Genomic DNA, 20,548 nt, shown 5'->3' with positions numbered 1-20,548 from the left:
GACATCCTACTTTTATGGAGCAAAAGACTTAATTTGTTAAGATACATCTGTATCTATATACTCTCTCCATGGGCACATGCATACATACATATAATAAATATAAGATCTGTTTTTAACTTTAGGACAAGTGCCCAGACCTTTAATGACTATGTGTAAAAAACCACATTTTCTTCTGAAGTTGAGTAATTACTTTGGTCACATTTTAGTTTCTCCTGTTAAATTTAATTAAAATTAAATTAAATGTAACGGTTTACATTTAAAACTGGCATACATAACACAATCTCAGTTTTTGGAAAATGATTTTTATCTTTCTTTCCTTGATACGTATGTATAGGGATACCTGGGTTATTGTTCAATAAATGTTAACTGGTTGTTTCTGTGTGGTGGAATTTTGAGATGATTTTTTATTTTCTTTGTGTGCTGTACTGAATTGGTTTTGCTTTAAAGTAATCACAGCATTTTTAAAAATTAAAAGCTATGCTTGAAAGCCAATGAAGGCTAATATTTTAAAAGTTTAAGTGTTGGGCCTCCAAGTAGAGATGTCAAGGAAGTAGTTGAATATATGAGTCTAGTGTTCGGAGGGCAGGTCTGCAGTAGAGAGGATAACTTTGGGAGTTGGCAACATAGAGATGATTTCTGAAGCTCAGAGGAATGGGTGAGCTCACCCTCTTGTAAGAGGGACTTACAAGAGCCCGCGCTCTTTGCATGTGCAGCGCTTGGAGGATGCATTGGGGAGGAGCCTGCAGTCGAGCCAAAAATGACAGTTCGCAGGGGTAGGAGGAACACCTACCTCTTAGCACTCACAGAGCCAAGTGCTAAGTCGGGAAGGAGCCAGGCAGTTTTGATAAGATGCTGGGATGTAGTTCAAATGCAAGGGTTGCCCACCTGGATTTCATCCCACAACATCTGTTCATTGTGCACTTGTCTTTGCTGTTTCCCGAAGCGCGAAAGTTAGAGAAGCAGGAATTGCTTCCACTCCATACGGAGAATAATTCTGAGACCTCTAGAACGTTTGGGCTTTGGCTTACGGCTGGGTCTCTGAAGGGCTGCTGACTTTCCACAGATGTGGACAGCATGTTTGGAGAACACTTGTAGGGTTTTTAAATGGGCCGCAAGTGGCTTCTGTTTGATAAATGCTTTGTTTGACTTGCCAGTTTAAAGCGGGTAGCTTCTCTAATAGTAGGTGTGTGTTTACCCTTCACTATAACCCACTCGACTTGAAGGTCTTGCTCCTGATTAGTTGGCAGTCTTTCTTGTGGGGCTAAAAATTTAGACCTTTAAAAGCTCATTGTCTGTTGACAAAAGATCAAGTTTTGGGAGAGAGAGAGCTTTGTTTGTTTTTCTCCGAGCTCCCCTTGAGAGTCCATAGGCCTTGGCTTTGAAGCCTCGAGAGTTCACCCTCCCTGGGTAATTTCGGGGCCAATGCCAATCACAGCGCTTCTCGGCTCAGCTTTCTTTGGAGTTCATCGAGCTTATGTAGGGCTGGAGCTGCCGTCAGCCTGTCCGTGATCTCTGCCATTGGTGGATGATGACTTTTCCGGCCTGTTGCCGGGACCTGTTTCTGTCTCACTCAGACTCTCTGTCAACATTCTGGCACCCAGCAGAGCCCCTCCGCCTCAGTGCTCCGCCTGGCACCGGGCACCCCTCAGCACCCTTCAGTGCCAGGAGAGCCACGCATGCCCTGGCTCAGAGACGTCATTCCCTCAGCTGTCCTAATTTTTGTGCTCACTCCTGCACCGGTCCCTGTGCACCCGTATTGGCGCGAGGAAGCTGGTTTGTCAGGTTGTTGTGCAGCGCGTGTAGAGATGCGGTTTGAAGGGACTAGGCTTGGATATGGATCTGATTAGTTTTCCGATTTTCTCCCCTTCCAGGTAATACTTACCAATATTCAAAACAGAAGCCCTAAGCCTGGCCCTGCTCCCCACGATCAAGAACTAGGTTTTTTCCTAGAAACAGGACTTCAGAGAGCCCATGTCCTCTATTTCAAAAATGGGTAAGCCTTCTTCGTTTTTTAACTCAGGTTCCTAAAGAAGGAAAATAGAAAGCCTCACCATGCTGTCTCCGGTTCAGCTATCATATGAAAGCAATTTTGAACATGAACTACGATTGGAAGAGTTTTTTAAAATCATGAATGTAGGCTCTTTTGTCTCTTCTCCCCCGGCTCTCTCCCTTTGCCATGAGGTCTGAAGGTGGGAGAAGGGAGGAAGGAGGGCTCCTTTGTGAGGAGGAGTCACAGGTTCGAAGCCCCAGGCCAGCGGGTGGGTCTGCTGGGAGCGAGCTTTCTGCCACCCCTCCTCCTCGGCAGCGGTACCGCACAGACCAGCCCCTTCCGTTGGGGGACGAGTCAATGACGTGGAAATCCCAGCACACAGGGTCATCTCCTGAGTGGCTTCTCAGTTCCAAGAATTGGGTCTGCCAAATCCCCAACAGTTTTTAGGAAAGTGAGTGTGGCTCTGACATCACACGGGCACATTTTCCACTTGAGCTGCCTTTGCAAAGGATTTAGGAAAGTTTACTGACGTGAACGTGAGGGATAACTTTCCAGTACATTTGACGTTTGTTTTCCTTTTTGTGTTGCTCTTAATGAGGAAGGTGATGATTCTGTTCCAAATCTCTTCAGCTGTCCCTTGTTTTGACCTTGTGCTGCAGGATAGATGTGCATGAAGACCCACCGTAGGTATCTGGCTTCTCTGTAGCTCCGCGTAGGCTTGTTCCCCTTCCTCTAGGAATAGCCAAATAGCACTTAGAACCACAAAGGGGACACGAGTCCCAGCCTTTGGATAAATGAACGGTGGAGTTCCTCCCTCTTCATTTTCAAGAGCTTCAAACCTTGGGGCGTAGCTCATGGGAGTGGCATTTCTTCTGTTCGCTGGCTCAGAGCCACATGCAAACATTTCTCATTTGTTGCCTACAAATGCTTATTTCTCCAAATCCCATTAAATTGTTGGTGGAGAAGACCTGCTTGGCTCCAAAGACCATTGGTTCAGATCAGCATGGTGTGTGAAAGGCCACAATAACACCCCAAGGTTTGGACTGGCTTGAGGCCTTGGTGGCCAGGAAGATGCTTTCGAGTTTGATCTCATCTGCCACTGATTGAGATCATCTGAGCAACAGTGCATGCCCTCTAAGCTGAATTTTTAGTTCTCTTTCCTATGATGCTATTAATAGAGGGACAAGGGAGCGAACATGGAATATTTTTTTGAGTGATTTGTTTCTTCTCCCTTTTAACAATAAATGGTGATCATCACAGAGGACCCCCAACCTTGCTCTCTCTCCCTCTGACCTGTAAGTGTATGTGGTTGACTCCCATATGCAAGTCCAGAGGCAGGAGTGCATTCCCTTGGGGCTCTCAGGGGTGCCGAACCAATACCTTCTATTGAAAACGTTTTGTGTAAGATTGGTAAAGGTGGGCTGGATAATTTATTTTCATCTGAAGCCTACTCACTGAAGAGGAAGAAGCTAGTCCTCTTGGGCTCTGACCTCCTGCCCTGAAATGCTGGCTGCCCACTGGAATCCAACTAAAAAATAATAATGATGAGAGGTTTGTCCTAGAAGATGGATTACATGCCAGGAATTGCTTACCGGCTCATTTCTCTTTTTATTTCACCCAAGTGCAAGGAGATTCCCATTGATGTGGCCAAAGTGAAGAGACTGCTTAACTTTGAAGCCTTTTCTCCTCCTTTCTTGTCTCCTCGCTCTTCTCTTTGGGCTCCGGAGACCAGTGATAGGGTTGGCCAGCTTCTCTAGAGGGTCCTCGCCAGCTGCAATGTCCTTTGCAGCAGTAATGAGAGATCACTTTGGGGTAGATGGAGGTGAAGGCCAGTTCGGGGACCATAAGCTGTGGATGAAAGGAGAGCGAGCAGCAGGAGGCTTGGGCCTGTCCAGTGCTGCCAGGCCGCCTGACTTAGAGCAGTGGGTCTCTCGGGGCCCAGGAGCCCCGCCTGCGTCATTGTCAATGGACGTGCACAGCCAGGATCTCTGTGGAGTAGGTGGGGGCACCTGGAGGTAGCTGCTGTCCCTAAGCACCAGTGGCTTCCCACATCCCATCTTCTGATGTGTTTGCTCCTTTTTGCTTTTCTGTACTTAATTTTTTAAATTATTTTTATTTTTATTTATTTTTTAAGTTGGGGGAGAGAGAGAGAGAGAGAGAGAGTGGCAGGGAGGGGCAGAGGGAGAGGGAGGGAGAAAATCTTAAGCAGGCTCCATGCTCAGCAGAGAACCCAACACGGGGCTCGATCTCACAACCCTGAGATCATGACCTGAGCCAAAACCAAGAGTCACATGCTTAACCGACTGAGCCACCCAGGCGCCCCTCTGCACTTTAAAAATATGTATCTGGAAGGGTATCACGGACGGGGTTTGACTGATTTGCAAGGATTAAGAAAATGGGCTGTAGAAGAGCTTCGCAATAAGAGATGGGAATTGATAAAGCACATCTTTTTCTTTAGAAATGTACTTCGATGCATTCAGCTTTGTAGTTGTCCTCCCTGAGGATTTTATGAGATTTAGTAATTAACCTTATTCGTTTATAATCCTCCCATCTTTCCCAAGAGTACGTGAACAAACTAGTGAACTTGGGTCTCTTTCAGAAAGAATCCAAGTCCCAGACCAAGGCTCTTACTTCACCGTCCTTGATCCTCACGGCGTCGGCTCTTTCCCGGGCACTGCCGCCCCTCGAGGCTGGTACTATGGGTAGCGTTGCCCCCATGTGCCCACGGTGACCTGGCTGCCGGGTTCGGCCGTCCATCCTTCCAGCACTGCTCCACTCAGGGGAAAGTCCGTCTGTGTGCGCAGAGGCTGGGCCCGACCCTCCAACAGCGAGTGGTCGGTCTGTCGTCATCCTGCCTCCCTGGGAGGAGCCTCGGGACCCAGGGACGAGACGTTGCTGGGGATGGTTCCCAGCCTCTGCTGCTGATTGGGGTTTTCTCCTCCCACTTTTACTCGCGTCTCCTCCAGAGTGTGCTGCAGATCTTCTGTTTCCTCCTCTCTCCTCTTCCCCTTTTCCTCTCTCCCTGCCTCCCCCCCACCCCCCCCACCCCCCGCAGCCTCTTTCCTCCTGTTGGGACAGAGTACCTGGTCCTATCTGAGCCCCACACAGCCACATCTGTCTCGTGGCTAGTTCTCCTCTCCCTCTGGGTGGCAGCAGCAAGCCTGCGAAGGATGAAAAAAAACCCTCTTGCTCAGCTCTGCAGAGGGTGTAATGAGAGCGCGTTAGCCTCAGAGGGCCAGGACGCGACCTCCAAGGGTTCCTGGAGCGGACTTGCTGAGGCAGGCGCTCAGAGGAGGGGCAGCAAGGGTGTCGGAGCCAGAGGACTTGGATTTGGAACCAGTCCTTCTCCTCACTGGGTCTCGGTTTCTTTATCTGTAAAATGGGTCTGGCACGCCCCCCCCCCCCCCCCCCACAGAGCTGAGCTGAGGCACAAGTAAGACAATGCGTGTGGGAGCGCTTCCTAAAGCGTCAGGCAAGCGGCAGGTGCTAAGCTGTCATTGCCAGTGATGCGGATGCCCGGCTGACTTTCCAGGTGGACGTGGGACCAGGTGAAGGTCAGCCTCCAGTGGAAGTGGAAGGTTTGCAATGCAGACATCACTCATTTGGTTGCTGAGCCTCACCTGACACATTTTTCAGCAAAGGGCATTTATTTATGGCTGCTGGTTTAGGTGAGCTCGGTCAGCTGGGCCAGCTATAATGACTGATGGCCTTGTCGGCGCGCCCGAGAGAAGGTGGGGTGACTAGCGAGGGGTGGCCGCTGGGCAGCACAGCTAGTGGCCCAGAGATGGCTTCAGCCTGGGGGTCCCCTCAGCCTTGTTGGAGTTTTTTTTAAAGATTTATTTTATTTTATTTTTAAATAATCTCTACACCCAATGTGGGGCTTGAACTCAGAACCCCAAGATCAAGAATCACACGCTCCACCAACTGAGCCAGCCAGGCACCCTCCTCCCCTCAGCCTCCTAAGGAGAAGAGAAATGATACTCCTCGCTTGAGTCCTTGTGGCCAGAATTTCCAGGCAGCTCAGGTTTGGGATGCCAGTTATTGACTGCATGCTGTTTTAGGAATATTTGACCATCTCTTATCAACAAAGCGTAGCAAAGGACATTTCAGGTAACTTTGCTTCTTGTCAGCCCTGTCAGATGCACTGGCTGAGCAAAATGGATGGCAGCAGGTGTTTTCCTGGGCTCCGAATTGGTTTTAATTCAGGGAGGGTGGGGATACATTAAAACAAGAAGGCAAATGCCCAGCGACACCTGGGAGATGTGCCTGTGGGTCGTACTCTTTGCTGGGGTGCATCATGGAGTTCTACCCTGGAAACCCCGACGCGGAGGAGGTTTGGTCAGACTCTGAGTTGCCCTGCGGTGCTTGGTGCCACGCCGGGGAAGAAAGGGGTGTAGAGGGGCTTTTTGGAGTTTTGTTATTATAGTCAATCAAATAGACCACTAATCACCACTGTGCATTGGCTTTAAAAATCCCTAGACTTCCTCATTTTGTTGACCTGTTCAGCCCTGCTTAATGTAGCCTAGAATTAGCAGGCCGAAAAAGGAGCCCTGAGGCATGCAGTATCCTAGGGGCTGCTGAGGAGGGTGCTTCCTGTGTTTCCCGCCCCAGAGAGAGCAGCGGCAGCAGGTCACCGGGAGGGGGCCGTGGGAAGGGGCCGGCCAGGAAGTGAGGGGGGCCCGTGCTGGCTCCCCAGGCACCAGAGCAGCTTGGCCTTGGCCTGTGCATTCTCGCATTCAGGCTGCCTTCCCTCCCGCAGTGGTAAGAAGTGTTCACTCTTTAAACTGCATGTGGCTTTTTATATCATAAGTCAAATGCAATGAATAGGGAGAGAATTCAGACACGGTTCCAGGAAGCATTTAATACGTATCAATGTTTTGTCCATGATGGTCTTTGAGAGAGATTCAGAGATTAGAAGGAAATGGGCCTGCATTCTAGGAGATAGTAGGAGAAAAGGAAAGGTCAAGACATAAATGTAGGTAACGCAGTTCTTTTGTATAAAAGAGTAAACCATGGGAGAACACCTGATCTCTTTAAGTGATCCAAGTAAGCTGGAGTTTCTAGGCCCATGTAATCCTTCATTCAGGAAGGTCATATAGGGAGGATGACTTGCCTACCTATTAGGTACCAGACCCTATCTTAGGCAGTGGTGAAGAGGAGGGGCAAAGTCCCTGCCTTGCTATAACTCACAGTCCAATGGGGAATTAAGGATGCAAACAAGCAATTTCAGGATAGTTTGGGTGTGTTGACAGGACGAGTTCAGCTTGCCACAAAAGCAAATAAGGAAGCTGCCATATGGACACAGCTGCACGATCTGTAAAGGGGGTAAAGCTTTGGAGAAGTGCGCTTGGAATGATGTCGATGCGAATCGACTGGGGAGAGCCAGGGTCACCTCCCAAATAGTGGGTAGAAGTGTGCAGTTAGAGCTCTAATAAGCATTGTATATATTCTGCGGGGTATGAGGGGATCAATCTGGCTGGAGTGAGGGTTTGTGTAGAGATCTGTGGATTTTTATATAAACCTCTCAGCATAGGACCTGGCACACAGTGGGTTTGGCCAGTCATCGGATAAGTATTTATGGAGTTCCCCTATGTGTCCATTATTGTGCTTGGTGCTACATTGGCGAATGGAAGAGACCTGGTCCAGGTCTACTGGGGGAGACAGATGATAAGCAAGTAAACCAATGGATACAATTACAAATTAGAATATGTGCCAGGGAATGAATGGGTGCAGTGAATGCAGATAACAGAGGGCACCTGCTTAGGTAGGGTGGTCAGGCTGGGCCTCCTGAGGAGGCGACCCAGAGCCCAGGACATGACGGTGAGCAGGAGGTAACCCTGCTGAGAGTAGGAAAGAGGATTCCAAGTGGAGGGTCCAGCATGTGCAAGCTCTTGACCCAGGAAAGAGCTTGATGTGTTTCAGAATCTGAAAGGGGTCCAGTGTGGCTGAAGCAGTTGTGAGGGGAGAGAGGCATAGACTCAGTGTGGAAGACTTCTGGTCAACCTCGCTCACTGTGCTGAGCATGTTTCATGAGTCCTCTCACTGTTAAGGAGAATTTCCATAACAGTTGAGCTGATGGTGGGGTACAGAATCTGTCAGAGCACATTTGTTTCGATCACTGCCTTTGATAGATGAGAAGTCTAAGATCCGGAGAAATCATGTGCAGTATCGTTTAATAAATGTTTATCGAGAACCTTACTAGGTTACTTACTAGAGCCAAATACTGATCTTAGAGGACAAGTGAGACCCAGTCAGTGCCCCTGTGGAGTTTACAGTTTGGTTGGGAAAACAGTCAATAAATAAGGCAGCGTGATTTACTCAGGGCCACACAACTGGTTGGTGGCAGAGCTGGGGACCTGTACCTCCTCCTTCTGACGCCCAGTCTCACTTTCTCACCACTTGGGCCCCTACAGATCATGCCCAGTTAGTACCCTGTTTTTGAAAGTGGAACATTGAGCAGCAGAGCTTGAAGGAATATGTTATACTTAGAAAACAAGGACTTTTAAAAGCCAGTCTAGATGTAATTATTCATGTAACAAAAAGCATCAGCCAAATCTTCTCTGTTTTGTTTAAATGTAGACTAGGTCTGCCTAATCCCTTAATGCCATCAAAACTGTTGGTATGGAAACAAAGAAATCTTTGTCAATTTTAATTATGAAACTCCAAGGCCACTTTCAGTGATGAATTATGGGGAATGCATTATAGGGAACACGTAATTGCTTTCAGTATACTAACAATGAATGTTAGAGTCCTGTGTCGTCTGAAAGCTTTATGAGCACAGCAAGGTGGGTTGCATCCATGTTGGTCTGCCCTTGGCTTCAGCAGAAGAACAGGGTGGGTCATTTCAGGCTTCCAAAGTGCTGAGAATTGGGGGGGGGGGGGGGGGGGGGGGGGGGGTGAAGGGGGAGGGACAGGTGAACTAACTAGCAGTTAATTACATCTCATAAAGGCCCCTCCCCACATGGTTTTGACCAGCTGTGCACTGCCTCCTTTAGCCACCATTTAGAGTTGGAATTTTCTGAAACATGAACTGGTACAGGAGCTTCTTTTAGTTCTTCACAAGAGATTGGTCTCGGGTGGTGATTTTCTGCTTTAATGGGGGCAGGAGGAAAGGGAGAGATTCTTTGTTTATTCATTCTGTTATTTATTCATCCATCAGATTTTCTGTGCGAGGAGCTAGGGTCAAGATAGCAAATGATCCCTATGGATTTTCTAGTTCAGCCGGAAAATAAATAATAACTACCAGTGGGTTAAGCCTTAGGACACAGGAAGAAGACAATGCTAATGCTTTTAAATTTACCCTTCCACTTTGCATGTTTTCCTAAAAAGAGATGGTTGTACAATACGGTGTCTAACAGTCAAAATGAACTTAATTTTTTTAATATTCCCAATACCTCTTGGTGGGATTGGAGATCGATCCCCTGGGCATTCCTGATGGCAAATGGTGATATCTGTAGAGCCACTCTGGGGTCGTGCTCTGGATGGGAGTAGCATGAATAGATGCACACAGGAGCAAACAGTGTGGTATGAGGAGTACTCCCCACCTCTGTTTGGTTTCACGTATGTTGTGATAGTCACTTGTTCTTCCAGCATCTCTTCAGCTCCTGCCCTGTGCCAGACATTCTCCAGGTGCTGGGGATAAAGTGGTGAGCAGCCAGACATGCTGCTTGCTCTCAGAGAGAAATTAGATCATGATATTCTTGGATGTATAGTGCTAAGATAGTGTTCAGAAAGAAAGGTACCCATTTCTGTGAGAGTCCATTTTAAAATGAAATTGACCTAGATTTGGTGGCTAGGGGAGGTTTTCCCGAGGGAGTGACTGAGCAGAAGCCTGAAGACAAATCAGTGCATGAGGGCCAACTAGCAGAGTCAAGGTGGGATGTGAGGGATGCTTATTATTTAGACCTGAAGGGATCTTCAGAAGCATCTTGTCCAACTCACCTGTCTTTTTTTTTTCCTGCCTTTTCTCCTTAACGTTTAACCAGCATTAAATATACTATAAACAGTGCTTACCAGGGTCTTCTTAAGTTCAGTTAAGCATTCTGACTCACAGGACTTTCATAGGCCGCAGTTGACACCCATCTAAATAGAAAGATCTAGAACAGGATTATAAATTGCCAGCAAGGCCATGTCAGGGGTTTCTCTTCTATGTGAATCATGCTCTCAGCCGTCCATATGGCCACCCAGGAGCTGTTCTGTTTGCCCCTCCCCCCTCAAGTGACAGCTCAGCTGCTACAGAATGAGCCTCACAATTAGTAAGTGTGGGATCTGTCCCAAGTATTCAGGGTTCCCCAAGGGATTTGCCCAGTTTTAAGTCCTCACATTAGAGGAAGCCCAAGCTACGATGTCCCCATCAGATATGAATGTTCCGTCCAGTCCAAATGCAAGTTATCAATCAGGGGTCATTTTTATGATAAGCAATGTTGCCTCGTAACATAATCGACATTTTATCTTTTTTAGGTTTCCAGGGAAACACAACTAGGAAGTTAACCTCAGGTCAAATTGTGAAGCAGGGGAGGAAAGGAATTTGTTAACCCTTTGCTCACATTGTATTTTATTTTTTTCTTGTCTAATTTGTCTCTCATCACTAGAATATAAGTTCCACTTGGGCAGAAATTTCTGTTTTGTTTGGGGAGGGACGTGTACCTTGAGCAATGTCTGGTATAGAATTGTACGTGAATGAACGAATGAGTAAATGAACTTCTCATTCTTGGTGGAGATGGCTGTGACTCACAGATGCCTAATGATTGCATGCTTTCTTTAAAATTAGGTAGCGTAGCATATATTTATTGAGAGCTAAGTGGAACTTACTGCCCCCGTTCCTGCTTCTCGGTGGTAAAGAGGGAGATGTGCTCTGCTCATCTAGGTCTTTCTGCATATGATGTCCTTCTGTTAAAGGAGTGGGGAGGGGTTCAGGTATCAAACACCTTCCTTGACCTCAATAAGAAATCATATATTTTCTGGGTAAATCATAGAGACCTCTGCTTTCTGCCTTATCTCTGAGATCGGAGGGTACTTAGAATAATTGTGGCTTAATTATAAGAAAGTCATCAGGGCGGGGCGCCTGGGTGGCTCAGTCGTTAAGCGTCTGCCTTCGGCTGGGGTGGTGATCTCAGTGGGGTCAAGCTCCTCCGCAGGCTCCCTGCTCTGCAGGAGGCCTGCTTCTCCCTCCTACCCCTGCTGCTTGTGTTCCCTCTCGCTGTCTTTCTGTCAGATAAATAAATAAAATCTTAAAAAAAAAGAAAGTCACCAGGGCACCTGGGTGTCTCAGTCGGTTAAGTGTCTGCCTTCAGCTCAGGTCATGATCCTGGGGTCCTGGGATCAAGTCCTGCATCGAGTTCCCCGCTCAGCAGGGAGTCTGCTTCTCCTTCTGCCTCTGCCCCTCCCCCCCCAACTTGTGCGCGCATGCGCGCGTGCACTCTCTTTCTCTCTCTCTCTCACTCACTGTCTCTCAAATAAATAAAATCTTTTTTTTTTTTTAAAGCAAAGTCCTCAAGCAGGCTCTGACAGAATCATTCCTGAGATGCTCCTAGCTTAGTGGAATTTCAGTGATTGGAGGCTTCCTCACTTAAGCCTAGCATATACACATCTGGATGGGAGTTCCAGAGTTCCCGCAGCAGGAAAGAGAATTATTGTCTTCAGTGGTTTAGTTGTTGAGAAAGTTTGCTCCCAGGGCCTCCCAGACCCACATTTTTTAAGTAAGTATCTCTTCGACTTGAAACTCCGTGGGGCCAAGTTGGACCCAGAAGCATGTGAGAGTATATGTGGCCTTTGTACACAGCCCCTCAAGGGCAGACTGTTGAAATGACACATGTGTGTTGGGAAAGAGGAATTCGCATCCTGTCTGGTCAAGAAGGAAGCCAAATTTCACCCTCTCTGAGCCTGTCAGACTGTGGGGAGCTTTCCCGGTAATTTGGTGACACAGAGCGGGTCCAGACGTGTTTGCTCTAGAAGCAGGGTGGATGGGAGAGGGTGGGGAGAGCAGGCAGCACCCCTGTTCTGGGTCTTGGCCGGAGAAAACTCCTTAACCTGCTGTTTTCCTTCCCTGGTTTGGGTGTCAAATGCATTAATATTTCACACGAGAGCAGGGTTGGAGGGAGTGAGGGCCTCAGCTCTTTTCAAGGGATACTTCCTACCTATTTCTTTTTAAATCATTATTTTTTTCTCCATTCTTTTTTTTCCCGGAGGTATTTTTAGTCAACTCTTACAGTTGCAGAGAGAGATTGAGCTAAAGCCCAGAAAATGACTGAGACATCTTTGCAGAATTTCTGACTTTTCTTAGGAAATACTAGAACCTTCTATTGAAAATGAGTGGGCCTATAAATTTTCTTAGAAGTACCTGCCTTTATATTTGTATGGCGGTGTCCACCATAGATCTGTACACCAACAAGGAAAACCACAGTATAATTGTATGTTCTCACAGCAGAATCCTGCATTAAATTACAAGATTTTTTTAAAAATTAGCGAGTTACTTTTTTTTCAACTGATATTTGGTTTTTCCACCTTCCTCTCTATTTTAGATTTGAATTTTCCTCGTTTTTTCGTAGGTCACTTTGGTGGTAATGCTTTAGGCCTGGCACAGACGTACGGTACCTTCCGTCTCCTAGCTCTTCCTCCTTCAGCCTCTCTCTGCTGGCAGGTGTTTGGGATATGGTAGCTGGTTCTCCTTTGAATCTCCCTGGCAAATTAGCATCAGAAGCACCAATCTCTGCATGTTGGGAATAAGCAGCTAAAATACAGGAAGAATCAGATGCTGTGTTTCTTCTGAAGAATACCCCAGAAAAACTCATTAGCCAGCCTTGGTAAAAAAAAAAAAAAACAAAACTCTGAATTACAGATTTTTTAAAAAGATGCAATTATATTGCTTTCAAGTACATTTTGAGCTAGTTTAAAAAAAAAAAAACCAACTATTGCCCACTCAATTCCATGCATGTTTATTGAGAGCCTGCTGGGTGCCAGTCACTGGGGTAAGCTCTGGGATATGAGATGAATAAAAAATGTTCTCTGAGCTCATGGGGAAAGAGAAGGCTGTCAACGAATAATTATAACACCTGGTGAAAAGCACTATCATAGAGGGATGGGCTGGAGAAAAGAAGGGAGGGGAGGAAGAAGCCACCTGCCTGCCAATGTGAATTCATCTGGTTTCTTAGAAGAATTGACATTTGAACTTGGTCTTTGAAGGAGGGGTACCATTTCCCATCTTAGGGAGGACTGAGGGGGACAGAGGTGTTAGTCACAGGGGAATGCCAGGTATGTCAGGCCAGATACACTTCATATGCTCGTTAGAGGCAGCATTGTCAAGTGGTTACAGACCACTGACTCTGGATGTTATCAGAGACATTTGCTAGCACTGTGACCTTGGCAAGTTACTTAACCTGTCTGTGTTTCAGTTTCCCCCTTTCATAAACTGGGGATAGTAATGGTACCTACATCATAGTGTGCTTGATGGTGTCTGGCACTTACACCATGGACTGGAATGTCACTTGCGTTTGTGTGGGAGAAAGCAGAGGGAAGCAGTGGGGCATCTCATGGGCCTGAGCACCAGAGACCCTGAAATAATCAACAAGTATGTACTGGACAGCTCGTCTGGCCAACTGGGATGAGCCAAGTAAGATCCAAGGGGCTGGAGCAGTCTGGGCCCTCCGAAGACAGGAAAACGGACCTCTGGGCCCTTTGCTGGGACTGCTCCCCACAGTGAGGGGGAACTGGGAAGTATGGAGTGGAAATCGACCAAGAAGTGACACAAGCAGAAAAGAACAAAAAGGTAGAGGTAAATGAGGAGGGGGAGGTAGCCAAGAATTATCATAAAGCAAGCTGCTGTATTTTTTAGCAGCTTTATTCAGGTGTTTTAAAAATGCACCTTTGCAAACATGCAGTTCATTTGTTTTCAATTAGTTTTCACAGCAGTGCAGACATTGGCACGCTTAGGTTTTAGAACAGTTCCATAACCCACTCCCATGCTCTGCCCCAGGCAACCACTGATCTGTTTGTTACCGCTATAGATTTGCCTTATCCAAAAATTTCACATAAATGGAATCATGGAATATGTGGTCCTTTATGTCCTGCCTCTTTCACTTAGCATGGTTTTTATGTTCACCCACACTGTAGCATGTCTCAGTAGGTCATTCCCTTTTATTGCTAAATAGTTATTCCATTGTATGGATATGCACTCTTTTGTAGACTCATTTACCAATTGATGAACAAATTTTGGATTGTTTGCACTTTTTAGCTATTATGCATAATGCTGCCATGAACATTCCTGTACAGATCTTTCTGTAGACACATGTTTTCATTTCCCTGGATAGATTCATAGAAGTGGAATTGCTGGGTCATTTGATAAGTTTATGTTTAACTTTTTAAGAAAATTGACAAGCTGTTTTCCAAAGCGGTTGTGCTAGTTTACATTCCTGCCAGCAACATGTGAGTGTTCCAGCTTCTTTCCATTCTCTTCAACACTTGGGATTGCCAGTTTCTAAATTAAAGCCAGTCTCGTGGGTTTGTGATGGTATCTCATTGTGATTTGAATGTGCATTTCTCTAATGATTAATGAGGTTCAGCAGTTTTTGTTTGCCTGTTAGCTCTTCTTGTATCTTCTGTGGTGAAACATCTATTCAAATTTTTTGACCTGTTTTCTATTCAGTTGTCTTATTATCAAATTGTAGGAGTTATATATTCTGAATACAAGTCTTTTATCAGATATATAATTTGCGAATATTTTCTGCCTGTCTTGTGGCTTGTATTCATTTTTTAAATGATGTCACTTAAGGAGGAAAAGTTGACTTTGGATGAAGTCCATTTTATCAATTTTTCTTCTTATGGATCATCCTTTTGGTGTCACATCTAAGAAAATTTTGCCTAATCTGAGACCACAAAGATTTTCTCCTATGTTTTATTCCAGAAATTTTATAGTTTTAGCTTTTACATGTGGGTCTCTAGTCTGGTTTTTGATATTTGTGTATGGTGTGAGGTAAGGGTCAAAGTAGAATTTTTTTGTATCCGAATACCCAGTTGTCCAGCCACCATTTGTTGAAGAGTCTCTTTTCCCACTAAATTTCCTTGACACATTAGTAAAAAATTAGTTAACTGAACATAAATCGAAAGGTTTATTTCTGGCGTCTCTATTTCGTTTTACTGATTTTATATGTCTACCCTTAAGCCAATACCACACTGTCTTAAATATGTAGCTTTACAGCAAGTGTTGAAATTAGATAGTGTAAGTTCTCTAACTTTGTTCTCTTTCAAAATTATTTTGGCTACTCTCAGTCCTTGACATTTCCATATACATTTAGAATCAGCTTGTCAATTTCTACACAAAAAGCCTGCCAGGATTTTGATAAGGTTGGCAGTGAATCTCTGGATCAATTTAAGGAGAATTGCCGTATAAGTAATAGTGAATCTTCCAATCCAGTATCTCTCCATTTATTTAGATTTTCTTTAATTTCTCTCAAAAATGTTTTGTAGTTTTTATTGTGCAAGTTTTCCTTTTTTTTTGTTAAGTTTGTCCTAAGTATTTTATTCATTTTCATGCTCTTATGAATGGAATTATTTTCTTAATTTCACTTTCAGATTACTTTACTATTATATAGATGTAACTGTTGATTTTGAATGTTGATATTGTATCTTGCAACCTTGGCAAACTTATTAATTAGTTGTTGTAATTTTTTAATAGGTTACTTAGAATTTTTATATATGGGATCATGTCATCAGTGAATGAAAACTGTTTTACTTCTCATTTCCAAACTGTATGTCTTTTATTTCCATTTATTACCTTATTGCACTGGCAAGAACTTCCAATACAAAGTTGAAGAGAGGTGGTAAGAGCAGACATCTTTATCTTATTCCTGCCTGACCTTAAGAAGAAAGCATTTGGTCTTTCACCATAATATAAGATGTTAGCTGTAGGTTCTTCATAAATGCCTCCTTGTCTCTGGTAGTGTTTCATCACTTAAGGACTGTCTTACCTGATACTAATATAGCTACACTAGCTATCTTGTAGTTACTGTTTACAGAGGTATATCTTTTTTGTCCTTTTATTTTCAAACTATTTGTGTCTTTGGAGTAAAGTACCTCTCTTTTATATTTCTTATAGATAGCATATGGTTAGTTGGATCTTGCTGTTATAAAAATGTTTGCCTTTTGATTGGAGTGTTTAATCCATTCACATTTAATGTAACTATTGATATGATCAGATTTTTGTCTGCCATCTTGCTCAGTTTTCTATATGTCTGGCATCTTTTTAAGTTCTTTGTTCCTCTCTATCACCTTCTTTTGTGTTAAACAAATGCTTTTTAGTATTACATTTTAGTTCTTCTGTTTCTGTTGATTTTTTAGCTGTATTTTTTAAAAAAATATTTGCAGTGGTCTCTCTATGAATTATCACGTACATCTTAAATTATCACAGAGTACTTCAGGTTCATACTGACTTAATTTTAGTAAAATATACAACTTGGCTCTAATATAGCTTCATTTCCTCCCTTTGTGCTATTAACGTCTCTATATTTTATAAACACAACAGTGCAGAAAAATATTCCCTTATAGCAATCTTATTGTTTATATAAGTTTGAAATGATTTAAAATGTATTTATACAATATTTTATATTTATCCACATATTTACATTTCTAGTACTCTTAGCCGATTTTTTCCTATGGATTCAAATTACCCTCAGTTGTCATTTCCTTGCAGTCTGATGGACTTCCTTTAAAATTTTGTACTGGGCATGTCTGCTAGCTATGAATTCTCTCACCTTTTTGTTTATCTGGGAACATCTTTATTTACCTTCATTTCTGAGTGACAGTTTTACTGTATATAGAATTCTTGGTGATAGTTTCTTTTCTTTCAGAACCTTGAGTGTATCTTCCACTATGTGTGATGAGAAGTCGCTGTCAATCTTATTGTTAATTCCCTTGTATGTGATTAATTTAGTTGTTACTTTTGATATATATATATATATATATATATATATATATATATATATATTTGTCTTTTAGCAGTTTTATAATTATGTGCCTGTATTTCTTCAGTCCTTTTTCTCTCTGTTCTTTGGTCTGGATAATTTTTATTCATGTATCTTTAATGTCAGTGTTTTTTTCTGCCATCTCAAAGCTGCTGTTGAACCCATTTAGGGGATTTTTTATTGTATTTATACTTTTTAATTCTAAAAATCTCCATTTAGCTAATTCCTATCATTTCTGTTTCTCTATTGAGAGTCCCCATTTTTTGAATCATCATCATCTGATCTTGAAAAAATCTTTATATGTAGTTTCTGTTACATCTTTGATCGTACTCATAATAGCTTCTTTGAAGTCTTCGCTAAATGCAGTATGTGGGCCCATTCGGAGTGAATTTATATTGATTGCTCTTTTTTCTGACCATGGGTCAAACTTTTCTGTTTCTTTGTGTGTCTCATTACAGATAGAGTACAATGATACATTTAAAAATGGAAGGAGAATGCTGATAGCATATGCAGAAAATAAATTTTTAACATTTCAGTAATCATAATGGTGGTGGTATTATTGGCATTGCAATTCTGAAATGCTTTTGTGTGACATGGAATAAAGCAAATGAATACTTATGGAATGTTCTAACTATTATCCCCTGTGTCCTTGAGAACCAGGATTCTTAGTGTGGGAGAAAGGCAAAATAGATTTAAGATAGAAGAAATAAAAAACAGTCCCGAATTCGAATGATTAAATTGGAAATATTGGAAACGATGGAAATCGTGAGGTATTGTGTGTGTTTGGACATGTACATGTGTGTGCATGTGTGTGTATATAAACATATATACATGTGGGCATGGGAGAGAGGAAGGGAGGGAGGGAGAGAGAGAGGGAGGCCCATCTCAGTGACCGACCCAATGGCAGTGAACATCCCTAGTGCCACGGCTGTGATCTTGAATTATCATTTACCAATAAAAGAAAACTCATTCCAGTTCTGGAATAAGAAATGAATAGGATGAACTTGGAACATCTTTACGTACCAGAGAGCAAGGGAACTTAAAAGATTTCTAGGATCATGGTAAAAGAATTCAGGCCAAATATGGGACAATTTGAATTTCAAGAAGGATAAAAATTGCAATAGCCTCATCAAATATGTTTAAATTCATGAGTTTTAAATCAGTATCTAACAAAGTAAATAAAAAGAACTGGAGAACCAAATATTAGATGAAAGAAGCCACCTTCCTATAAGATTATTCCAGCTAATGAATGAAAACTACAGTGAGACATTCTACATTAGAATGTCACCATTTTGTAACTCCCAGTGAATTAATGTATCTAACCACTGAGCATCAAGGGCTGCTAGCACCCCTCCCTGCCCCCCCAAAAAAGTGACAGCCAGAAATGATGTGGCTCCTGATAGAAGAGCGCACCACTGGCAAAATCTTGAGCAAAGGGACCGAACCTGGATTGGTCAAGCCTTGAAATCCAGCTGCCAAGTGAAAGAAACACAGAGAACAGAGGAACATAGGAAATTATGCAGTTTTCTATCCAAGGGGAAACTCTATGGGTCAAACAGTTCAGATTCTTTAACAGATAAATTGTAAGGAGAAAAAAGAGCTAGAAAAGGGCATCTACAGATGAAGAGCTCTTAAAGACTCCTTGAGTAAGGGTGAAAGTGGGCAAGACTAAAGTCATGTAGGCATGTACACTTGAGTGATTAAGCCATAAGGAAGTAGAATGAGGTGATTATTCTAAAAGTCAGGGAAGCAGTTACTTTTGGGTGGAGAGGGGAGCCTGTTAATTGGGATGAGGTGATTGACAATGGTTTTTTTTTTAACCTGGGTGGTAGTTACAAGGGTGTTTGTCTCGTTAAGAATTCCCCAGGCAATAGAGTTGTTTGATATGACTTTCTGTGTCTATATTTTATACAATAAAAAAGTTTAAAAAGTTGGGGGAGGGTGGGCAGTGAAAGATGAGGTAGAACACTGCCCAGCAGAGGCCAGCGGAGGGATCCCCGTACTGGGAATCAAAAGGCCGCTCCCTTTCTCTCTCAGGGACTCCGTTTCCCTCCCTGTCGGTGGAAGATAATGAAGTCCTGTGTGCCTTGCTAGCTTAGTGAGAGGACCATCTGGAATAATGGGTTGGGGTGGGGCATGGAACCAGTTAGTGTTGCTCAGAAGAAGATGATGGTGATGGCCCACCTTCTCTCGTGTTTACTGTTACCTCATGTTATCCTCACAGTGGCCCCGTGAATAGCAGGTATGCGGCTGGGTCTTGTTCTTGGGGCACATGAGGACCCAATCTCTGTCCGGAAGGAGCCAGAAGTCTTGGAGGCAGGGCTTTCTTGAAGAGGGAGTGAAATATGTCTTAATGATCTTGTCAGTGGTTTGTTGATAAATGCCAGCTCTTCTGGATGGCTTGGAGGGGCTTGGAAATAGCCTCTTCCCCCGAGAAAACTAAATATGCTCCTCATAGATCACACTTGTCCCGCTCTTGGGCTTGGCGAAGCTTGTTTTCTATATATGGTCCAAAGGTACAATTGAGCTCACCATCTGGGGTGATTGGTTGTGAATTCTGACTGGGAAGGGCCAGATACACGAGGCGCTGTAGGATGAAAGAATTGAATTTCTAATGTAACGACGATGGACAGACCCATTTCAGTATTGTCATCATTTCATCACTGTGAGTCTCTTTGTCTGACACTGTCTTACTTCAGAGTTCTCTGTCTGCTCAGACCGCTCAGCAGAAAATTCTCTGCTGTCCCCTTGTTGTCCACCCCTGTGGGAGGGCCCCGAATCCCATCCCTTCTTTAGAAACAAGCACATCCAGGTGGACGCTTGATCTGGCCCTGGCTAGCTCCCAGCCTTTCTGGCATCTCTCCCGCCTCTGTTTTTTGTGTCATGGGAAGTAGTCACAGTTTCCACTTTGTCTGTGGCTCCTGCACCACAGGAGTCCTTTTCAGCTTTTGCGGGCCCCGGAATCAGATGGAGCCTGAGTTCAAATCCCAGCTCTTCTGTCCGTGGGCTGGATGATGACCATGGGCACGTTGACCTAATTTCCTGAGCCTTTGTTTCTCCACATACAAAACTCCAGAAGGTGCTAAATAAACACTTATTGGTTGAGAAGACAGCTTTGACATGGTATACAATAGAAACCAGTTCTAATTTGGCAGTATTTTCTGCTAAACCAGAGGTACACAAACGTACTAGCAGCTGCTTTTGGCTTCTGCCCCATGAATGTTTCCATGTGGAAGGGAGGGCCAGGTGGTGGGAGGCAGCGGAGGGGTGGGGGAATGGGAGGGTTGACATGATTCTGAGCACTGGGCCAGGAGCTTTCCAGGCATCGGGAGTGGGGATAGTCCCGTTTCGTAGATGAGGAAACAAGCACAGCAGGGTGAAGCCGATTGCCCAAGGTCTTGCTCCTCCCTGGCGTGCCTAGCATCTGGCAGTGTTTCCAGATGTCTCACATTCCATTCTCCGGCCCTCGCCTTCTCATGATCACTCTCAACCTTTGCCCTTTTCTCTTTTCTGTCCCCAACTGATTAGCCTCTCCCAGACCTAAGCAAATTATCTGCCATGACTCACGAGAATGTACGAGAATCCCAAACGGCACCACGCTGCC

The 20,548-nt window shown here is 44.2% G+C and overlaps 1 protein-coding gene across 10 annotated transcripts in view; it reads left to right on the top strand.

The window, feature by feature from the left end:
• TTC7B (tetratricopeptide repeat domain 7B) overlaps nt 1-20,548 on the top strand; it is a 248,922-nt gene that overhangs the window by 78,648 nt on the left and 149,726 nt on the right. For 9 of the 10 annotated variants that reach the window (XM_073895745.1, XM_025869471.2, XM_073895746.1 and 6 more), the window contains one exon: nt 1,872-1,993. The exons of the other annotated variant lie outside the window; for it this stretch is intronic. In XM_073895745.1, coding sequence (XP_073751846.1) covers nt 1,872-1,993 — 122 coding nt within the window. The remainder of the gene's footprint in view (nt 1-1,871; nt 1,994-20,548) is intronic. 10 annotated transcript variants of the gene reach the window in all.

Source organism: Callorhinus ursinus, unplaced genomic scaffold (assembly GCF_003265705.2).
Source record: "Callorhinus ursinus isolate GAN/ISIS: 27379988/994484 unplaced genomic scaffold, GSC_fseal_2.0 scaffold8, whole genome shotgun sequence".
Classification (NCBI taxonomy): Eukaryota; Metazoa; Chordata; class Mammalia; order Carnivora; family Otariidae; genus Callorhinus; species Callorhinus ursinus.
The sequence above is the reverse complement of the archived record's forward strand: the minus strand, read 5'-3'. Positions and strand labels throughout refer to the sequence as shown.